General features: G+C 43.9%; 1 protein-coding gene across 1 annotated transcript in view; it reads left to right on the top strand.

Moving 5' to 3' along the window:
- Positions 1–12,665, top strand: part of SRD5A1 (steroid 5 alpha-reductase 1) — a 29,050-nt gene extending 16,385 nt beyond the window's left edge. The window contains exons 2-5 of the mRNA XM_079983680.1: positions 4,750–4,916; positions 5,092–5,193; positions 9,645–9,795; positions 12,492–12,665. Of these exons, the coding sequence (XP_079839806.1) occupies positions 4,750–4,916; positions 5,092–5,193; positions 9,645–9,795; positions 12,492–12,558 (487 nt within the window). The 3' untranslated portion in view covers positions 12,559–12,665. The remainder of the gene's footprint in view (positions 1–4,749; positions 4,917–5,091; positions 5,194–9,644; positions 9,796–12,491) is intronic.
- Positions 12,666–21,302: the final 8,637 nt, after the last annotated feature.

The raw sequence follows: 21,302 nt of genomic DNA, 5'->3' as shown, positions 1-21,302 counted from the left end.
TGGGATTGGAAGATAGGCAGCCTTTTTTGCGGAAGAAATAAGAAATGGGTTGAATCCAGTGTGTGCGTGCGTGATTTGCTATCTTACAATTTGAATATAGATTACCAGCAAGTACGAAATGGCAGTATCTTCAATTACAGCCTTTGCTGGAGTCTATATATGGCCCATCTGCTTTGAGATCTTCGGTATCTCCTAAGGCGTTGGAGGAAATTATTGGATCTTCCCAGAAAGAAGCTAAACCTGTACCTGTTGTTTATGAATGCTTAATGGAACTTCGTAAGGTAGAATTTCAAGAACTCAGAGGTGCCTGGAATAGTAGGTAATTAGAATGTAATATGCAGCCTAAAGAATGAAAAATTGCTTTAGAAGAGACACAGAATATTACCTTAGAATTGAAATAGCCACCGTTCCAACAATAATTAATTGAGTGTATTGGACTCCACAACATTTGCATAGGAAGTCACTGTCTAATAGAGATAAACGTTGGTAATGTAACACCTTGGTTGAGGTCCATGATGCAAGCTTGTCCGGTGATGCACTATTTCTGGTCTGAAGTTTTTATCCCCATTGGCATCTGTTTTGTATTGGCAAAATGTTTGTGTACTTCTAAAATATATTCTGGTAGGATGGGATTAACAGCAGGACAACAAAAGTGGATTTTGTGAGCCCTTATGATAAGCTAAGAGACTCAAACTTCAAACCTGGAAGGGTAAATTCCATGGTGACAATTGGACGTATTTCATACAGACATAGATTTTTGTGTGGATACCTATCTGGACATTTGGGGAGCTTATCTTAACTTACATATTTGACTTAAGATTTACTGATGATTTATTGTACTGTACTCAAATTGTGAACCTATTGTGGCTTTTTTTGGGGTATTATTTATATACTACTTTTAATTGTCTTTATTATTTTGTTCTCTTCCCTTTCTCTTCCTCTGTTAAATTCACAATTAAAAAAACGATTAATAAATGAAAGACCAACTGACACAGGGCCTGGACTTCTACTGCATCACTGAGTCTCACCTCTGCTATTGCAGGAGCAAAGCCTCCCTCTGCCGCTGACTTGTCTATGGAGGGTTGTCGACCCAGTAGGCAGATTCTGAGGATTTCCTGTTTAGGAAAGTTTTTAACGTTTTTATCATGTTTTTAATGTTCTTTTGGGAGCCGCCCAGAGTGGCTGCGGAAACCCAGCAAGATGGACAGGGTATAATAATAATAATAATAATAATAATAATAATAATAATTCCCTCCTCCTCTTTCTTCTTCTTCCCTGGAAATAGACTGGCCGGGTGCCTTGGAGATGAAGGCATAATATACCGTATTTTTCACTCCATAAGACACACTTTTTTCTACCTAAAAAGTAAGGGGAAATGTCTATGCGTCTTATGGAGCGAATGCGTGGTCCCTGGAGCTGAATTGCCCAGGGGCAAAAAGCAGATTGTGGGTTGTTGTTTTTTTAAAGGAGGGAAGCGGGTGTTGAAAAAAAGCCGCTGATCGTTTGCTGATCAGGGAGAGAGATAAGGGACACTAGAGATAAAGGAGGCTGCCTGGGAGGGGGGAGGTAAAGACAGCAAACTTGCAGAGGAGGGAAACAGGAAGACTAAAGCAATAAGGAGAGAAATTAGAAGAAGAGGAGGAGCAAAAAACTGCTCCAGCTAAGGAAAAGACACTAAGGCAAACAAGAGGGAAGGGAGTGTTGAAAGGAAGCAGCTGATCGGTGGGATCAGATGCTAGTGGAGGCTGCCTGGGAGGGCGGAGGTAAAAGCCCATGGATCCTCAGGATTTTTACAGTGGGTCACCCCAAATTCACCATCACCCCAAATTCACCATCAGATCACATGTCTGTGGCCACAGCATGAACCACAAAAATCATACATCCACTCTTTCATTCAGAATAATTTTTTTTCTTGTTTTCCTCCTCTAAAAACTGGGCGCGTCTTATGGTCAGGTACGTCTTATGGAGCGAAAAATATGGTACATCTAATTAATAAAACAGATCTGCCTCCTGCTTCACTGTAAACAAGGAATCTTTGCTTCCCGACCTACTGTTGCTAGTCATTTCAGTCCGATGAATGCTCTCCATTGCAGAAGCGACACCCAAGAGAGCCTGCTACAGATATACCTGCACTGGCTGAAATGAGGGCTCCCTCCAATGCTCTTGAATGATACCATATTCGATCCTGGCTCTGCAAACAGTGAGGGGGGAAAGCTTGCCTATTTCTGGACTGGATTCCTGGACACCCTTTAAGTTGCACTCTAGGAATCATCTGGTGCACAGACTATTAACATCAAATGAGCGAAGTCACTCAGCCCTCAGGAAACAATTACAGTGGTGCCTCGCAAGACGAAAAGAATCCATTCCGCGAGTCTCTTCGTCTTGCGGTTTTTTCGTTTTGCGAAGCAAGCCCATTAGCGGCTTAGCGCTATTAGCGGCTTAGGGGCTTAGCGGATTAGCTGATCAGCGGCTTTGGGGCTTAGCGGATTAGCTGATCAGCGGCTTTGGGGCTTAGCGGATCAGCTGATAAGCGGCTTAGCGGATCAGCTGTTAAGCGGCTTAGCGGATCAGCTGATTAGTGGCTTAGCAGATCAGCTGATAAACGGCTTAGCGGATCAGCTGATAAGCGGCTTAGTGGATCAGCTGTTAAGCGGCTTCGTGGATCAGCTGCTTAGCGGATCAGCTGATAAGCGGCTTAGCGGCTTAGAAAAAGGGGAGGAAAAGGAAAAAAACCCCGCAGGAACTCACAAGACATTTTCGTCTTGTGAAGCAAGCCCATAGGAAATTCGTTTTGCGAAGCACCTCCAAAACGGAAAATCCTTTCGTCTAGCGGGTTTTCCGTCTTGCGAGGCATTCGTCTTGCGGGGCACCACTGTATAGGCTCCTCCCTCGCCTCGCCTCTCAACAAGTCACAGGTGTCCTCCTTCCTTGCCCCACCTTCCTGCAAGACGCTTCAGTTATTTAAATAATGTGCATGAAGTGCTTTGAGCACGTTCGACTTCCAAAAGGTTCGGAAACCAAAGCGCGGCTTCTGATTGTTTGCAGGAAGCGCCTGCAGCCAATAGGAGGCCCTGTTGGACGTTTGGCTTCCAAAAATAGTTCTCAAACCGGAAGTTTGCAGTGTTCGGGAGCCAAAACGTTCGGGAACTAAGCTGTTTGAAAACCAAGGTACGACTATAGTAGGAATTTCGGGGTAGACAGAACGAAATGCATTTTTACATTTAAACTATGGAATTTGGTTTAAACTGTGGAATTTGCATCCCTAAGATGTGGAGACTTTGAAATGGGCTATACAATTTAAAGAAGCTACCAGTGGCTGTTGGGATTTTTCCTCTACGTGCAGCTTCACACGAAGTCAATTAAGAGTTGCCCAACAGCCAAGACTGAGCAAAGAAGAGTTATTTGCCTAGAGATATGGGACACGGGTGGCGCTGTGGGTAAAACCTCAGCGCCTAGGGCTTGCCGATCGCATGGTCGGCGGTTCGAATCCCCGCGGCGGGGTGAGCTCCCGTCGTTCGGTCCCAGCACCTGCCAACCTAGCAGTTCGAAAGCACCCCCGGGTGCAAGTAGATAAATAGGGACCGCTTACTAGTGGGAAGGTAAACGGTGTTCCGTGTGCTGCGCTGGCTCGCCAGATGCAGCTTGTCACGCTGGCCACGTGACCCGGAAGTGTCTGTGGACAGCGCTGGCTCCCGGCCTCTAGAGTGAGATGAGCACACAACCCTAGAGTCTGGCAAGACTGGCCCGTACGGGCAGGCGTACCTTTACCTTTACTATGGGACCTTGGAGGCAGCTCTACCATAAGGTCTCACGCAGGCATAATGATTTATGACCTACTGACTGGAATGTGTTTTGTTGGTCAGTGCGGTGTTTCCGAGAGTCGTTTGGTTTTGTTAAGAGAGAGCTAGTTAAGATCCCTGTATCTGTTCCTGTATATAGTAACTTGTAGAGTCTGTTGTACATAATGTTGTTGTTGTTTAGTCGTTTAGTCGTGTCCGACTCTTCGTGACCCCCTGGACCAGAGCACGCCAGGCACTCCTGTCTTCCACTGCCTCCCACAGTTTGGTCAGACTCATGTTTGTAGCTTTGAGAACACTGTCTAACCATCTCCTCCTCTGTCGTCCCCTTCTCCTTGGGCCCTCCATCTTTCTCAACATCAGGGTCTTTTCCAGGGAGTCTTCTCTTCTCATGAGGTGGCCAAAGTATTGAAGCCTCAGCTTCAGGATCTGTACTTCCAGTGAGCACTCAGGGCTGATTTCCTTCAGAATGGAGAGGTTTGATCTTCTTGCAGTCCATGGGACTCTCAAGAGTCTCCTCCAGCACCATAATTCAAAAGCATCAATTCTTCGGCGATCAGCCTTCTTTATGGTCCAGCTCTCACTTCCATGTATCACTACTGGGAAAACCATAGCTGTACATAATAAACACATCTAAGTAATCAAGTTACTAGTAGCAGCATTTGTTCCTGCTTCGTCCAACCTGCCTGCAACTGATTGCTTTCTGGAACTCTGCGTATGCTCTGCTAAGGTCTGACTAAGGTCCTGCAGCAGGTCAAAGTTGCAAGACACCAACAGTGGCTACTGGTCACAATGGTCACAATGTACTTTATGCATACTGCACAATTTGCTTAAAAGGGATTCTGTTTTCAATAAGCTTGGAGCTTAGTTTTGTGTGTGTTTGTGTGTGTGTGTGTTGCATTTCTGCAACGTTTAAAACTAAATAAAACCCTTAATTTTGCATTTATTCCAGGGCATTCATCTTTCCTTTCTTAATTCGTGGAGGAAAGCCAACACCCGTCATTGCATTTTTGCTAGCTTTTGTCTTCTGCACTTATAATGGATACCTGCAGGGCCGGAGTTTGAGTAACTATGCAGAATACTGTTTAGATTGGCCAACAGTACTGCGCTTCATTCTAGGTGAGTAACCTTAGGTACTAAATATGTCACAGATTTTCAAGTGCAGCCGTTGGCGATGGATGGTTCAGAACATCATGAAGCAAGCAGATCGGATACAGACATACTGTGGTGCATTCTCATAACTTTTTTTTTTTTAAGGTTGTGTTTCTAAACCAGCATTCTAATATATTTTCAGGTTTTTCAGGGTGGCTAAGTGGCCTGCTGATTAATGTGCATTCTGATAATATTTTGAGGAATCTCAGAAAACCAGGGGAAACGGGCTACAAAATACCAAGAGGTGAGTAATGTGTCATTGAAATCCTATGCTGCAAATGTGTCATTGAAACTTAAATTATTTTATAATGAAGCATTCTAACAGTAAGGGTCCCAGAGACCCAACTTGCGTTGCAAGTTGCTTGTCACAGAAGTGGATTCAAAAGGAGTAGAAGTGTTTTTTCTTATATATAAATTCCTGCGCTCATAAAGCAGGTGTTTTTTAAAGAACACAATAAAATAGATTTTTCCTTTTTGAAAATCTCTTTAGCTATTGCTGAGACACCCGCTTTATTGACAGTAAAAGCTCTGGGGCTGCATCACTTTTCCTAGTTGTGTGTGCTCAAATCCCATTTAATTTCCATGCGAGTTAAGTACAGTGGTGCCTCGCAAGACGAAATTAATCCGTTCCGTGAGGCTCTTCGTATAGCAGTTTTTTCGTCTTGCGAAGCAAGACCATTGACAGCTTAGCGGATTAGCGCTATTAGCGGTTTAGCGGCTTTTAGTGATCAGCTGTTAAGCGGCTTATCAGCGGATCGGCTGATAAGCGGCTTAGCGGCTTAGGAAAGGGGGGGGGGAAGGGAAAAAACCCCGCAGGAACTCGCAAGACATTTTCGTCTTGCAAAGCAAGCCCATAGGGAAATTCGTTTTGCGAAGCGCCTCCAAAACGGAAAACCCTTTCGTCTAGCGGGTTTTCCGTCTTGCGAGGCGTTCGTCTTGCGGGGCACCACTGTATATGGAACTGGTTGGAAGGTAACCCAGTCCTACAGTCTTGACAAGGTGGTTACTACCTCTGCTGCTTGCAAAAGTGCAAGCCAAGTCTGTCTCCCCCACCGCCATCCTCACTCAGCAGAAATTCAACAGCATTTAATGAAATGCAAATGCAGAAATAGCAATCAGTCTCGCCACGCAGTGCTTAGCAACCATGCAGCTCCTTATCAATGGCGACATTGTCTGTGATCCGCTCCATGCGCAGCTGTGCTTGGAAAGCACCAGTCAGCCCGCAGCATTGTCACCTTACTTTTCCCCCCCAATGCCGCTCGCCAGGTAAAGACCCTGTAGGTTTATATGCAAAGGAGACACCAGGCTTTCCCTCCTAGCTTCTTGAAAAACATGAAGAGGCAGTTTCAAGCTGTGCCCCTGCGGGGAACGTGCCTTAGCTAAAATGCAACATTCTCGGTACAGCATACATTTGATGGAGGCAGGCACACATTTCCCAGTACTGTGGGAATGCCTCGCAAGACGGAAAACCCGCTAGACGAAAGGGTTTTCCGTTTTGGAGGTGCTTCGCAAAACGAATTTCCTATGGGCTTGCTTCGCAAGACGCAAATGTCTTGCGAGTTCCTGCGGGTTTTTTCCCCTTCCCCCCCCCTTTTGCTAAGCCGCTTATCAGCTGATCCGCTAAGACGCTTAACAGCTGATCCGCTAAGACGCTTATCAGCTGATCCGCTAAGACGCTTAATAGCTGATCCGCTAAGCTGCTTATCAGCTGATCCGCTAAGCCGCTTATCAGCTGATTCGCTAAGCCCCTAATCCGCTAAGCCGCTAATGGGCTTGCTTCGCAAGACGAAAAAACCGCAAGACGAAGAGACTCACGGAACGGATTCTTTTCGTCTTGCGAGGCACCACTGTACTGTGGTTCACAGCCGTGAATTCCTGAGCGTCCCATTTCTTTGCCAAGGGCATGATGCAAGTTCACTCGGTTTCAGGGCTCTTTTGTCCAAACGAGCCTGCAACTCACTACAAGGTTACTCTGTCTTAATTCTGGGATTTACTGCTAAAAAAATAATTCCTTTGAATTAAATTGTATAGCCAAGAGGGCTTCCAGAGGAATGTACAGCCATATTAAAATACAAAATAGTAAATAATAATCCAGAGAGGTTTGGAGAGGGTTTATTTACCCCACTCTACTCCCTGAGAAATTGCACACCCACCCTCAAAAGACAAGTCCAAACCACACACTGACAGCAATACTCTCTTATCAGCTCACCAAACAAAGCTGGAGATGTGAGTTCAGTCCCCATTACGGGGAAGTGGAATATGGCCTCCCCTCCTGTTTTTCATGCCTGACCAGCAACAGCTATACCAAGCAAAAAAAGAGGAGCTCCCGATATTTGAACCCGCTTAGCCATAGCAGAGACATCACCTTGCCAACAAAGGTCCGTATAGTTAAAGCCATGGTTTTCCCAGTAGTGATGTATGGAAGTGAGAGCTGGACCATCAAGAAGGCTGATCGCCGAAGAATTGATGCTTTTGAATTATGGTGCTGGAGGAGACTCTTGAGAGTCCCATGGACTGCAAGAAGATCAAACCTCTCCATTCTGAAGGAAATCAGCCCTGAGTGCTCACTGGAAGGACAGATCGTGAAGCTGAGGCTCCAATACTTTGGCCACCTCATGAGAAGAGAAGACTCCCTGGAAAAGACCCTGTTGTTGGGAAAGATGGAGGGCACAAGGAGAAGGGGACGACAGAGGACGAGATGGTTGGACAGTGTTCTCGAAGCTACAAACATGAGTCTGACCAAACTGCGGGAGGCAGTGGAAGACAGGAGTGCCTGGCGTGCTCTGGTCCATGGGGTCACGAAGAGTCGGACATGACTAAACGACTAAACAGCAACAAGCCATAGCAGTAGACAGGGAAACAAGAGACACCACGGGGCATTTTGCTTTTGCCCAGCTCCCTCAAGACTCAAATACGTGCACTGAGATCACATGGGCTTCAGAAGGAGCCCATGTCGGGGGTGGGGGAACAGCTCAGGTTTCATATGCAGGGGATCACAGGTTCAGTTCTAAGGCCTAGGCCTAGCACCACGCTTGAGAAGGTGGGGGAGGGAAACTTCCGGTTGGTCGCCCGATCAATGGCGGACAGGAGCTCTTTCGGCTGAAAGAGCCCCGGCACTTTGAAGATTGGGGTGACTGCGAGAGCATTGCAGAATGCCGAAAAAAACCTCAGATTGAGCATTCTGAGGACCTGGTGTTCCGGCGGGTACCCTGAGCGACTCCCCTGCTCCCCAGTAAGCTCTAGTAAGAGCCCCGAGAGCGAGCGGGGTTGGAGACGTGGGTACTGTGGAATCGACTCGCTTTCTTCATTGTGCGAAGCTCCGAAGTCTGGCGATCGTGAGCGACCAATTTCTCCGAAAAAATTAAGATTTGGAAACCATGAGTAAAAATCTAAGGCCTAGGCCTAACGCCACACTTGAGCAGGTGGGGAGGGGCTCTCACGTGAAGGCATAGTTGAACCAATTTGTAAGAGTGCTGTATGGCCCAGTTGTCCTCTTGGTCCACCCTTCCCCTAGCAACCCATGCAACCAGTGCCTCTGGCTATTTTCCCTGCTAGGCCAGCCCAGCATCCCAACAGACCCAAACATCCGTCCCTATTCCCCCATGCTGCCACATTCTCGATCAGGATCATCATGCAAACCACTGCTTTTTTTTTGTAACGGAAACCAGAAGGGTGCAAAGAACCACCGTGTGTTTAGCTTCACCTCTAGCTTGGACTCGAGCTACTGTCTCTGACAAAAGCAGCAGCCAAGACATGGAAACGACCACGCCTGAGTTGAATCTGTCTGCTACAAGGGCTAAATCAAGAGTTTGCTTTCTCAGAGGATGTGGATATAGCTACCATGTACTCCAAGCCTGGTCTTGCTCAGCTTGAGAACTACTTACAAGCACAGATGCATCTGACTATGAAGCTCTGGATGACATCGAAGAATTGGGAGAAAGAATTAAGAGTCTTGCAATGTACAGGATGCCACCCAGAATGATGGGGAGCTGCCCAAGGACCATCCTTTTCTCCCAGTACTAGATGCTAGTAGACCAGAGTTGCAGATTTTTTTGCTGAGCACTAGTAAGCGGAACCTCTAAATCCTCCTTGAGGACCTGACTTCTCGTGTCTTGGAGCAACAACAACAAAGATTTACAGTGGTGCCCCGCAAGGCGAACGCCTCGCAAGACGGAAAACCCGCTAGACGAAAGGGTTTTCCGTTTTGGAGGCGCTTCGCAAAACGAATTTCCCTATGGGCTTGCTTCGCAAGACGAAATGTCTTGCGAGTTTTTCCGACTTTTTTTTCCTTTCCCCCCCTTTTTCTAAGCCGCTAAGCCGCTTATCAGTTGATCCGATAAGCCGCTAAAAGCCGCTAAGCCGCTAATGGGCTTGCTTCGCAAGACGAAAAAACCGCTAGATGAAGAGAATCGCGGAACGGATTCTTTTCGTCTTGCGAGGCACCACTGTAGTTCTTTCTCTCTTCCTAAAATCTTGTTCTGAGAAAACAGCTCCCCTCTGGCAAGAGTCTAACTTGCTTCTCTTGCCCATGGAAGCGATTGAGACAGGGCTGGAAACCATGACTTAATGTAACATCAATATTGCTAGAAGTAGCTATAATTAGTTGTTTTACAACTGGATAACTCCCAATACTTTCGGATTTACAATGACTTAAAACTGTCAGAGCATTAATTGCTACTACGTTTTGTTCTACAGGAGGAATGTTTGAATATGTGACTGGAGCCAACTACTTTGGAGAGATTCTTGAATGGTGTGGATTTGCTCTTGCCGCCTGTACCTTGGAAAGCGCTGCTTTTGCTGTTAGTACATTCTTGATATTAGGAAGAAGAGCACAAATGCATCATCAGTAAGTTTTCAGAAATTCTGATTTCTCTTGAATTTTCATGTGGGAGTTTTAATGCATACTTATTTGTTTTTTTGTGATAAACCATACTTAAGGTTCCCCCTCCTCTTTGTATGGACATAGAACTTATGTTTATTATCTATATTTGCTAAGGAAAGTGACAGGGAAGCTAAATATTGAGCTGGTTTAAATCATCATTATCAGGCCCTTCAGTTATTCACCTTTCCCTCCATCTGGTACCCTCCAGATGTTTTGCATTAAAATTCCCATCAGCCCCAGACAGCGCAGCCATGCTGATTGGGACTTATGGGAACTGTAGTCCAAAACATCTGGACAGCACCACGTCTAAGTCATTGATAAAAATGTTGAAGTATTGGGCCCAGGTTGAATCTTGTAGCACCCCATTTGAAACTTGCCTCAGGTTTGATGAGGAAGCATTGTGAGAACTCTTTGAGCTTGATTTCCCAACCAGCTCCAAATCCTCCTGATTGTATTATCATGCAGCCTGAATTTAACCAGTTTGATAACCTAAATATTATGTGGAACTCTGTTTTCCTGAAATCAAGCTAAGTTACATTCCCACAGTCCGCTAACTCAGTAACCCAACCAATAACAAGGTAAACTTAATCCGGACACAAATCTGGGTTATTCTTGATAAATCCATGCTACTGATTTGTGGCCGTGGTGGCCCAGTTGGAAGAATTCACTTGGCACCAACTTTTTAAGTGTCAGGCAAAGACTTTAAAAAGCAAACAAAAAACCAGTCATTTTAACTGTCTTGATTATATACAGGTCGTGCTATCCAAAAACTCATTGTATGAAAAGTCATTTATCCAAACAAGTGGAATTAGTACTCTAACCTCGCCTATACACACCAGATTCAGATATCCAAATAGCTGGATCTGCATATAGTATTGTAAACAAATAAGCAGCCTTAAAACAAGCCTTACTTTTTTCTGTTTTACTGACCCATAACAGCCATGGTGAGAGGGAAGGGAGGCAAGGGGAGAGATTGGACAAATAAATGAGCATTTTCCCCTTCCCAATTTGCCTTTTGCAAGGTTTCAAGGGGTTTTCCAGGGATTTTACAAGGCTTTTCAACCTTTTAGGGCCAAAATTTCATTGTTGGGAATGCATTCAATTTCCCCATAGGAATCAGTGGAAATCGTGGACTCGTTATGCGAATGCTCGCCTAACAAATTATTTCCCAAGAATGCATTGTGTTCGGATAGCGAGACCTGTGTGTATTTTAAACTGACTTTTAACTGTGTTGGTACCTGCCACTTTTATGCTTGGGTGTTTTTAAAGAAAAATATTAGATTTATTACCTGCCCCTCCCCACAGAGTCCCAGGGTGGGTCACAACAATGTAAAATACAACATTAAAAAATAGTTTAGAACATTACAATCAGAACTAGAACAGGTCCTAAAATAAATATATCTCAAATATATTGTTTTCACTTTGGTGAGTTAACTTTGTAAACTACTTAAAAACCTACATACGGCGATACAGAAATGTAATAATTAAATAACAATTGCATTGTTATTTACCCGTAAATAACCTGTTCTACATGATTTTGGGTTCTAACATACCGCATTTTTTGCTCCATAGGGTGCACCGGACCATAGGGCGCACCTAGTTTTGGGAGGAGGAAAACAAGAAAAAATTATTCTGAATCCCAGAAGCAAGAACAGCAAGAGGGATCTGGCTTCTGGGATACCGTGTGGCTGTTCTGGCTTCTGGGATAACCGCGCCAAGCCTCTTCAGGGCAGCGGGATGAAGTCTGAAGGCTCCCCCTGCCCGAAGAGGCTGCGCCAGGGCTAAGGCAGAAGCCAGGACAGGCATGTCGCTGAAGAGGCGCTGCGCAGTTCTTCCTCTCTGAGAGGGAGAATTGCACAGCGCCCCTTCAGTGAAGCTGGAGAAGGAACAGAAGGAGACCCTTCTGTTTCTCCTCTGGCTTCCAGGACAGGTGCGTCGCTGAAGGGGCGCTGCGCAATTCTCTCTCTCTTCACAGGAGAGGTGCTGCGCAGAGAGGGAGAAGGTGCAGCGCCCTTCAGCAAAGCTGGAGAAGGAACAGGAGGAGTCCCTTCTGTTTCTCCTCCGGCTTCGCATGACAGGCACGTCGCTGATGGCCACCTGAAGCCTGCGGAGCGCAGCGGGAACTCGCACTGCTCTCCGAAGGCTTCGGGTTCCTTTTGCTGAAGCCAGGAGAGTCTTGCTCTCCCAGCTTCCGCAAAAGGAACCTGAAGCCTTCGGAGCGCAGCGCAAGTTCTCGCCTCGCTCCGCAGGCTATCCCTGAAGCCTGGAGAGCGAGAGGGGTCGGTGCGCACCGACCCCTCTCGCTCTCCAGGCTTCAGCGAAAGCAACACAAAGCCTCCGGAGCGTGGAGGGAGCGCTCCCTCTGCGCTTTGGAGGCTTCGTGTTGCTATCACTGAAGCCAAGGAGCCTGCATTCGCTCCATAGGACGCACACACATTCCCCTTCATTTTTGGAGGGGAAAAAGTGCGTCCTATAGAGCAAAAAATACGGTAAATTTGGCTTTTCCTGTTCTTACCGAGGCAGTTAAGAAATGTATTTGTATTTATGAAGATTTAAGACCATGCCTGGGCCTCATTCCAGATATATGAAAGGTGGTAATGTTCTAGTTTTATACAATTTGAGCCAAACAGTACTCCTCATTTCTGCTTCTTCTCCTTCAGCTGGTACCTCAACAAGTTTGAAGACTATCCCCGCTCCAGGAAAATTCTAATTCCATTTATCTACTGAGCTCTTCCTCACATTTCCTGCTGATTCTGAGCGATAGCTGCTGCTGTGACGAATAAGAGAAGTTAATGTTCAATAAATGTTGGCTAAACGGGGCCTCTGAATACCCACCAGGGCACTTCTGGCAATGCAAATACTGTGCTTAATGATGCAACAGGGACATTTTCCATTATAAAGTATTTTTGAATTATAGGTGCTATACCGTAACTGTTTACGAGCTTGTTATACCTCAACCTTTACAACTTAATGTTCTCTAAGGAACTTTCTTAACTTTCTCTAAGGAAAAGACCCCTTACTAGGTTTCCTAAAGATGCTGAAACCAGAACGTAGGTAATTATTATATACCTATTATTATATACTTCCGACTGCTTTTCTACTTTTAAGAATTCCAGGCAGTTAACAGACTAAATTAGAAATATAGGGTGGTTGTCATTCTTGAAGCAGACCCACGGGAATAAATCAACTTTAAGTTCATTGGTTTCATTGGGTCTATTCCGAGTATCACTTAGTTCACCCTTAATGAAAGACAAGGAGCAAAAATATACAATATAATAATACAATACAATAATAATACAATACAATACACAATATACAATAATATAATACAATACAATATAATAATATAAACAATAGCAGGCCAGTAGTTAAATGGCACCCTTCCCAAACAACTTAAGTTTTAACTCAGCCTTAACTCTTATTTACTCTTCTCAAAAAGCTTAACACTTCTCAAAAAGGAGAGTAGATGGATATCTTTGGGCATGGGGTGCCAAGGCCTACGGGGAAAACCACCGCTGGCTTTTTTCAGGTGCTTTGCAGAGGAAGCAGCAGGTCCTTGTGAAACTCACTAGCTTCCTTCTCTCAGGGATGAAGGACAGAAAACAAAGCTTTTTGCTGTAATGTTCATGAAATGAAGTACTAATAGGAATTCTTTCAAAGCGTTAATTCTATTATATGCTTTGGCACACCATTTTTTATTTTTTTTAAAGAAGCCTGAATAACTTTTCAGATACCTTTTAATTGAATAACTTTCTAAAGAAATGCCTAACGTAACTGGTATTATAGTTTGAAGTCTTCTTTATTCTGTTATATTTTAGACCCATTTATCCTAAACAGAACCCAATAAGGCAGACATGTATGTACAAAACGTTTTGTGTTGGTTTTTTTTTTATTAAAAAAGTGATCCCATTGAGATATCAAGATCAAAATTTGCAGGTAGCTCTTAGAAATATATTAAATAATTAATATACTTATTGGAAATTTTTAATCACGTTAATTTTTTTAACCACTTTTTAAATTTTGTAACTTTAAAATGTAAAGGAAGTCCATCATGTGACATATCGTTTTAAAGCCCATGGAGTTCTGAAGAGTTTGGTATTTTTAATTTTGAAATATCTCAATTCTTGGCTGAGCTGTTAAAGGTTTTTGTGTAGTTCAGCAAGGCCAAAATTGTCATTTTTATTTTATTTTTTAATTCCAAACCATAACTCAAAAACGGGACGAGATAAATAAAATGTTAGATTTAAACTTAGTTTGGATCATTCAACAAGTGTGCTAAATATTAAGGAAAAAATGGATGACATGATGTAAAAAAATCGGATCACTTGATATGGAATGACCCAACCCAATGGATGCAACCCAAGGGCATTTGATACGAAATGGGCATGTATGCATTTGAACTGTAGGGCTACAATCCTATGCACATTTGCTAAGGGGCAAGTTTCCTTTAAATGAGTGGGGATTACTTCTGTGTAAACACGTTATGTGCTGCTGACTGCCTAGGAACAAAGCACCAAGAGCTCAGGGTGTTGATCAGGGACTTCAAAAATACTTGCTGCTACCTATTAGGTGACACGGGTGGCGCTGTGGGTTAACCACAGAACCTAGGACTTGCCGATCAGAAGGTCGGTGGTTCAAATCCCCATGACAGGGTGAGCTCCTGTTGTTCGGTCCCAGCTCCTGCCAACCTAGCAGTTCGAAAGCACGTCAGAGTGCAAGTAGATAAATAGGTACCGCTCCGGCGGGAAGGTAAACGGCGTTTCCGTGCACTGCTCTGGTTTGCCAGAAGCGGCTTAGTCATGCTGGCCACATGACCCGGAAGCTGTCTGCAGACAAACGCCGGCTCCCTCGGCCCATAGAGCGAGATGAGCGCCGCAACCCCAGTCGGTCACGACTGGACCTAATGGTCAGGGGTACCTTTACCTTTACCTATTAGGTGACAACTGAAGAGCGATGCCTAAAGATGTTGACCATTAGATTGACACTTAGGACAGCTGAAGCCAAAGGCATAGAACTTTCTCTGGGCAGACAAAAGTGAGGACTCAATAGCTTGGAAGATGGCAGAGGCATTTGCACCGCATGAAGCCAACCCATGCGTGTTATAAGAGAAGAGCACACGAGAAACTGTTGAACTATTGAGCTAGTTATTCTGGGAGGCATCTTAACCGAGGTTTGGTTTTACAGTTCTGATTAGAACTTTTTCCACTGTATCTTTGTAAACCAGAGACTGTTGTAGTATATGCATTATTTAAATGAAATAAATCAATAATAAAAGAAAGGCTTATCTGCCACCCTACACGACCGCCATGCAGCCGCTTGCAGTAGCTAGAAGCAGCCTCTTTGAGAATCCATGTCGCACCTGCCCAAAATTTGTACACCCTGGATATCCAGGTTGGTCAGAGAGATGTGTTGCCTTTACTGTCACAATTATTTTTGGTGTCATAACCAGAAATTTCCTTTCCCGTCAGGGTTGGGGGTTAGGAGTGGAGCTAGGAAGTTTACTTTATTTGTGGATTAACACCCCCCCCCCCCCCCGCTGAAAGACACTTGGTATAGAGATTTAATTTGCAGTAGGTTGTCCCATCTAGTGCTAGCAGGAGGAAAGATGTAGCAACTCAGTGGGAAAAGGGGTGGGAAGTTGACAAAAATAGGAGAAAAGATGAAATTCTGTTTTGATTGTATAGGTTAGAAATGTTGAAATGGTAAAAAAATGAATGTATCTGCTGCCCGAATATATGTATAACCTTGCTTGCAGAAGCAGCCTCTGTATACCCCATCTATCTTCATTCCACATAATAAACCAATCTTCATTCCTTTGTTGTGTGAGCTTCTTTATTAGGCGTAAGAGTTAAAGCTATACACCAATGTTCAACAGATACATGTACAGACCCCACACGAAAGGTCTTAATCCTCTCAGAGCTGTATGTTGAAGACATGGGTGTTGTGGACATGCACGTAGGTTCAGACATACACCTCGTGACACTTGCAGCCTGGAGTAGCAAAATTAAAGGTTGAAACCAGAGATAAGAGGATCAGAAGAACAGAGGAAGTTGGAGGGATTTTGGAATTCAAGGAGAAATGTGTGGCCCTTAATGCATTGGATCAATAGCTTATCCCTAGAGTTTGAGTTTAAAAATTGAAAATTTGGAGCAGATTTCAGACAAAGTTGAAAAATGGCAGGCAGCAAGACACATAACTTCATGCTGTGCAAGTAAAAAGAAACAGTATTCCCACCGCTGCAGAATTTGAGTCCTTATTAAGTCCCAGAATATGACTATTTAAATTTACTAAGATTTCTGCCTGGCGTTGCTGCATAAACTGATGTTTATTTTACGGATATGGATTCAAAGACTAGTATTGCTCTCCACTGCTTCACTTATATCAGTTTAACACTTATATCAGTGGGTGGGATTCACTTAACAAATGCCATCAGCCGAAGCGCTGCACCAGGGCTGTCCGGTGCGCGGTCCTTGTCACTGAATTCCAGCCTATATCCATAACTCATACCATAATGTTGAATATCATTTACCACTATAGAAGCCCCACGAGGTAGGTTACTAATATTTTCATTATATAATTTTTGTAGATAGTGGCATGTTGCAAAAAAAAAAGGTACATTGGAAACAGAAAAATTGTTGCTTCAGTGAAAGTGGTGTCACTTTAATCAAAATAAATTATTGTAAAGGAAAAAAATGATTACTTTCCCATGTTTCTGGTATTCTAAGCATGAGCCAACAGGTTATGTATTAATCTTCCTTCTTTGGGGATCACTCGTAGCCGAGTAAGATTGTCTTCCATAAACACGGTTTTAACAATGAGTCCGTAAGTGACTATGGAGGCCAATTACGTACATACATAAGCTCATAGGAAACTGCTCTGACAGGCATGGTTAGCAAAAAAAGAAGAAACATTTTACATATGCTGCTGAGCAAAACGTTTAAGGCTTAAACACAGTTCAATGGCTGAGCAATACTGCTCCCTACAGTTCTGAAGGATCCTATAATTTCAGGGAATACCCCAAGTTTCCCAGTCAGCAATTTCACCAATTACTTTCAGCATGGTAGTTGCTTCTGGAAACATTAAGGCAGTCTCGTTTAAGTTTAATTATAATAGCTGACCATCGGTTGTTGTTTAGTCGTGTCCGACTCTTCGTGACCCCCTGGACCAGAGCACGCCAGGCACTCCTGTCTTCCACTGCCTCCCGCAGTCAGACTCATGTTTGTATATTTGAGAACACTGTCCAACCATCTCATCCTCTGTCGTCCCCTTCTTCTTGTGCCCTCCATCTTTCCCAGAATCAGGGTCTTTTCCAGGGACTCTTTTCTTCTCATGAGGTAGCCAAAGTATTGGAGCCTCAACTTCAGGATCTGTCCTTCCAGTGAGCACTCAGGGCTGATTTCCTTCAGAATGGATTGGTTTGATCTTCTTGCAGTCCATGGGACTCTCAAGAGTCTCCTTCAGCACCATAATTCAAAAGCATCAATTCTTTGGCAATCAGCCTTCTTTATGGTCCAGCTCTCACTTCCATACATCACTACTGGGAAAACCATGGCTTTAACTATACGGACCTTTGTTGGCTGACCATCGGTACTGACACAAATTCTAGCTTCCAATGCACTAAAAGTCTTTTAGCAAAATGCCCAGCCCAAGCTGGCCAAATTGGCAGGTCACAAGTGTCTAATAATAATTGTATAGTATAAACACAGCCATGGACTAGAAATGTAGGTCCGCACTATATAGGCCATCTTCTTGTGCATAGGATTGCTGCTTAACTCTGAACAGGAATTCTAAGCCAGGTCCGTCCCCATTGACTAAGAAGGAAGTTTCACTGGTTTTAGTGAACCTTTCATTTCCCCCTCGTTTTAGCAGCCTCAGCCTCAGCTCCCACCTTCCACTCCAACCCACAAGCTGTGAGCACCCATGGATCTATGATTAAAACCTAATGTATTACTTGCGTATTCCTTTGTTCTGTTTATCTGGAAACAGTTCGTACCTCCAGTATCCTCTAAAATTGTTTCCCCAAAAGCCCTGTGTGATTTATAAATGTTAATTGTATTTCTTGTGCTGACTGAAGGTTTTATTTAACTAAACTGGAATATACTTTTATTCATTAGAAAAGGAAATGGGGTGAGGGCTGTTGAAGAAGAGAGCACACTTTTGCTCTCCTTCAGCAGTTATCAAACGTGCATGCTTAATTTTATTATATTTACTGTACTCAACGGAGTCAACCATTACTTTAGGTTGTTCATATTTATGAGTTTGCAAGATGAGAAGGACTGTTTAGGGCAGCCCTGTTTAGGGAAGCTTTTAATGTTTAACAGATTATTTTAATATTTTGTTTGAAGCCACCCAGAGTGGCTGAGGAAACCCAGCCAGATGGGCGGGGCATATTATGGAAGAAAGGGGTAAAGTTTACTGCATGTACGGTGGTAAAGGAAAATATAATGAAAATGATGTATAGATGGTACTTAACTCTGGTTAAATTAGCCAAGATTTATCATAGTTGTGATAAAATATCTTGGTATATTATGGAAGAAAGGGGTAAAGTTTACTGCATGTACGATGGTAAAGGAAAATATAATGAAAATGGTGTATAGATGGTAATTAACTCTGGTTAAATTAGCCAAGATTTATCATAGTTGTGATAAAATATCTTGGTATATTATGGAAGAAAGGGGTAAAGTTTACTGCATGTACGGTGGTAAAGGAAAATATAATGAAAATGATGTATAGATGGTACTTAACTCTGGTTAAATTAGCCAAGATTTATCATAGTTGTGATAAAATATCTTGGTATATTATGGAAGAAAGGGGTAAAGTTTACTGCATGTACGATGGTAAAGGAAAATATAATGAAAATGGTGTATAGATGGTACTTAACTCCGGTTAAATTAGCCAAGATTTATCATAGTTGTGATAATATATGTTGGTATATTATGGAAGAAAGGGGTAAAGTTTACTGCATGTACGGTGGTAAAGGAAAATATAATGAAAATGGTGTATAGATGGTACTTAACTCCGGTTAAATTAGCCAAGATTTATCATAGTTGTGATAATATATGTTGGTATATTATGGAAGAAAGGGGTAAAGTTTACTGCATGTACGGTGGTAAAGGAAAATATAATGAAAATGGTGTATAGATGGTACTTAACTCCGGTTAAATTAGCCAAGATTTATCATAGTTGTGATAATATATGTTGGAAATGTAAAGAAAAGGAAGGTACCTTCTATCACATGTGGTGGACATGCCCCAAGGTGAGAGACTTCTGGGAAAAGATTTATAATGAATTTTTAAAAAATGTTGAAATATACATTCATACATTCAGAAAAAACCAGAGGCCTTTCTCCTTGGAATTGCCCAAGAAAGATGTAAAGTTATTTTTGTATGCCACAACTGCTGCTCGAATTTTAATATCCAAGAAATGGAAAACACAAGAACTACCAACTGTGGAAGAATGACAGATGAGAATGATGGAATATATGGAGCTGGCTGACCTTACTGGAAGAATCCGTGACCAGAAAGAAGAGGAATACCAAGAAGAGTGGAAGAAATTCAAAGACTATTTGAATAAATACTGTGATATTAAAAATTAGACATTACTTGAAAGTACCAAAATAGGCCTGGGACTAAATTAAGAGTTAATGAAATAAATAAGTCTTAGAACTTTAAGAAAAGTTAAGAAATTTTATTTTAATTGGAATACTGTGCTTTAAAAATGATATCAGAAAACTGCTACATTTTATTTACAAGGAAATTCAGATGGGAGGGCTCAGAGGAAGTCCAAAACATGTTTATGAGGACAGAAGTTTAAATAACTAATTAATTTGTGTTGCTTAGGTATTTACTGATAATTAGTTCTTTTGTTTTGTTTGTTTATATTTGTGATTTTGTCTTTTTTCTTTTTGCTTTGTTCTTTTGTTGTGGTACGTGTTATATTTGTAAGAAACTTAATAAAAAATATTTATAAAAAAACAGATGGGCGGGGTATAAATAAATAAATAAATAAAATTATTATTATTATTATTATTATTAGCTATTTGGGAAAATTACAAACACCTGGGGGGGGGGGACAAGGAAGTCCTCTCGAAACGACAAATTCTGGGCTGCATCAATAGGAGTATAGCATCTAGATCAAGGGAAGTAATAGTGCCACTGACGCAGGTGGCGCTGTGGGTTAAAGCCTCAGCGCCTAGGGCTTGCCGATCGAAAGGTCGGCGGTTCGAATCCCTGCGGCGGGGTGCGCTCCCGCTGCTCGGTCCCAGCACCTGCCAACCTAGCAGTTCGAAAGCACCTCCGGGTGCAAGTAGATAAATAGGGACCGCTTACCAGCGGGAAGGTAAACGGCGTTTCCGTGTGCGGCTCTGGCTCGCCAGAGCAGCGATGTCACGCTGGCCACGTGACCCGGAAGTGTCTCCGGACAGCGCTGGCCCCTGGCCTCTTAAGTGAGATGGGCGCACAACCCCAGAGTCTGTCAAGACTGGCCCGTACGGGCAGGGGTACCTTTACCTTTTTATTCTGCTCTGGTCAGACCTCACCTGGAGTACTGTGTCCAGTTCTGGGCACCACAGTTCAAGAAGGACACTGACAAACTGGAACGTGTCCAGAGGAGGGCAACCAAAATGGTCAAAGGCCTGGAAACGATGCCTTATGAGGAACGGCTAAGGGAGCTGGGCATGTTTAGCCTGGAGAAGAGGAGGTTAAGGGGTGATATGATAGCCATGTTCAAATATATAAAAGGATGTCACATAGAGGAGGGAGAAAGGTTGTTTTCTGCTGCTCCAGAGAAGCGGACACGGAGCAATGGCTCCAAACTACAAGAAAGAAGATTCCACCTAAACATTAGGAAGAACTTCCTGACAGTAAGAGCTGTTCGATAATGGAATTTGCTGCCAAGGAGTGTGGTGGAGTCTCCTTCTTTGGAGGTCTTTAAGCAGAGGCTTGACAACCATATGTCAGGAGTGCTCTGATGGTGTTTCCTGCTTGGCAGGGGGTTGGACTCGATGGCCCTTGTGGTCTCTTCCAACTCTATGATTCTAAGCTCCCAGAGCCACTTACTACAAGTCCCAGAAGGCCAGAGTGCCGCTTCCGGTTAACCTCTTCCTAGCCGCGTTCTTCTCTAGAACCGTCGTTTCCCTGGCTCTGGAGGTCCTCGGGGGTCTTTGGGCAGTGAAGACACACACACACAGAATGAGACACACAACCCCCCCCCCCCGAATAAAAATTCCCTCAGCTCTTCTTTCTTTCCCTCAGGCTGCCCGGCCTATGTAGGCCCGACGTGCCTCCTGAGGCCTTTCCTCAGGCTGTGTCCCCGTCAGGCGAGAGCCGCGGCCTCCCGCGAAGCCCCTCCTCTCTCCGGCTCCACGGCCCACACGGCGGCGCCTCCTCCTCCTCCTCCTCCGGGCCTGAGAGGCCTCACGCCCGGCCGCCGCCGCTAGGGGCGCTCCGGAGGGCTCGGCGTCGGGCGGGAGG

The sequence above is a fragment of the Podarcis cretensis genome (genome assembly GCF_951804945.1).
Source record: "Podarcis cretensis genome assembly, chromosome: 7".
Taxonomy (NCBI): domain Eukaryota; kingdom Metazoa; phylum Chordata; class Lepidosauria; order Squamata; family Lacertidae; genus Podarcis; species Podarcis cretensis.
This window is presented reverse-complemented; position numbering and strand designations above follow the sequence as displayed.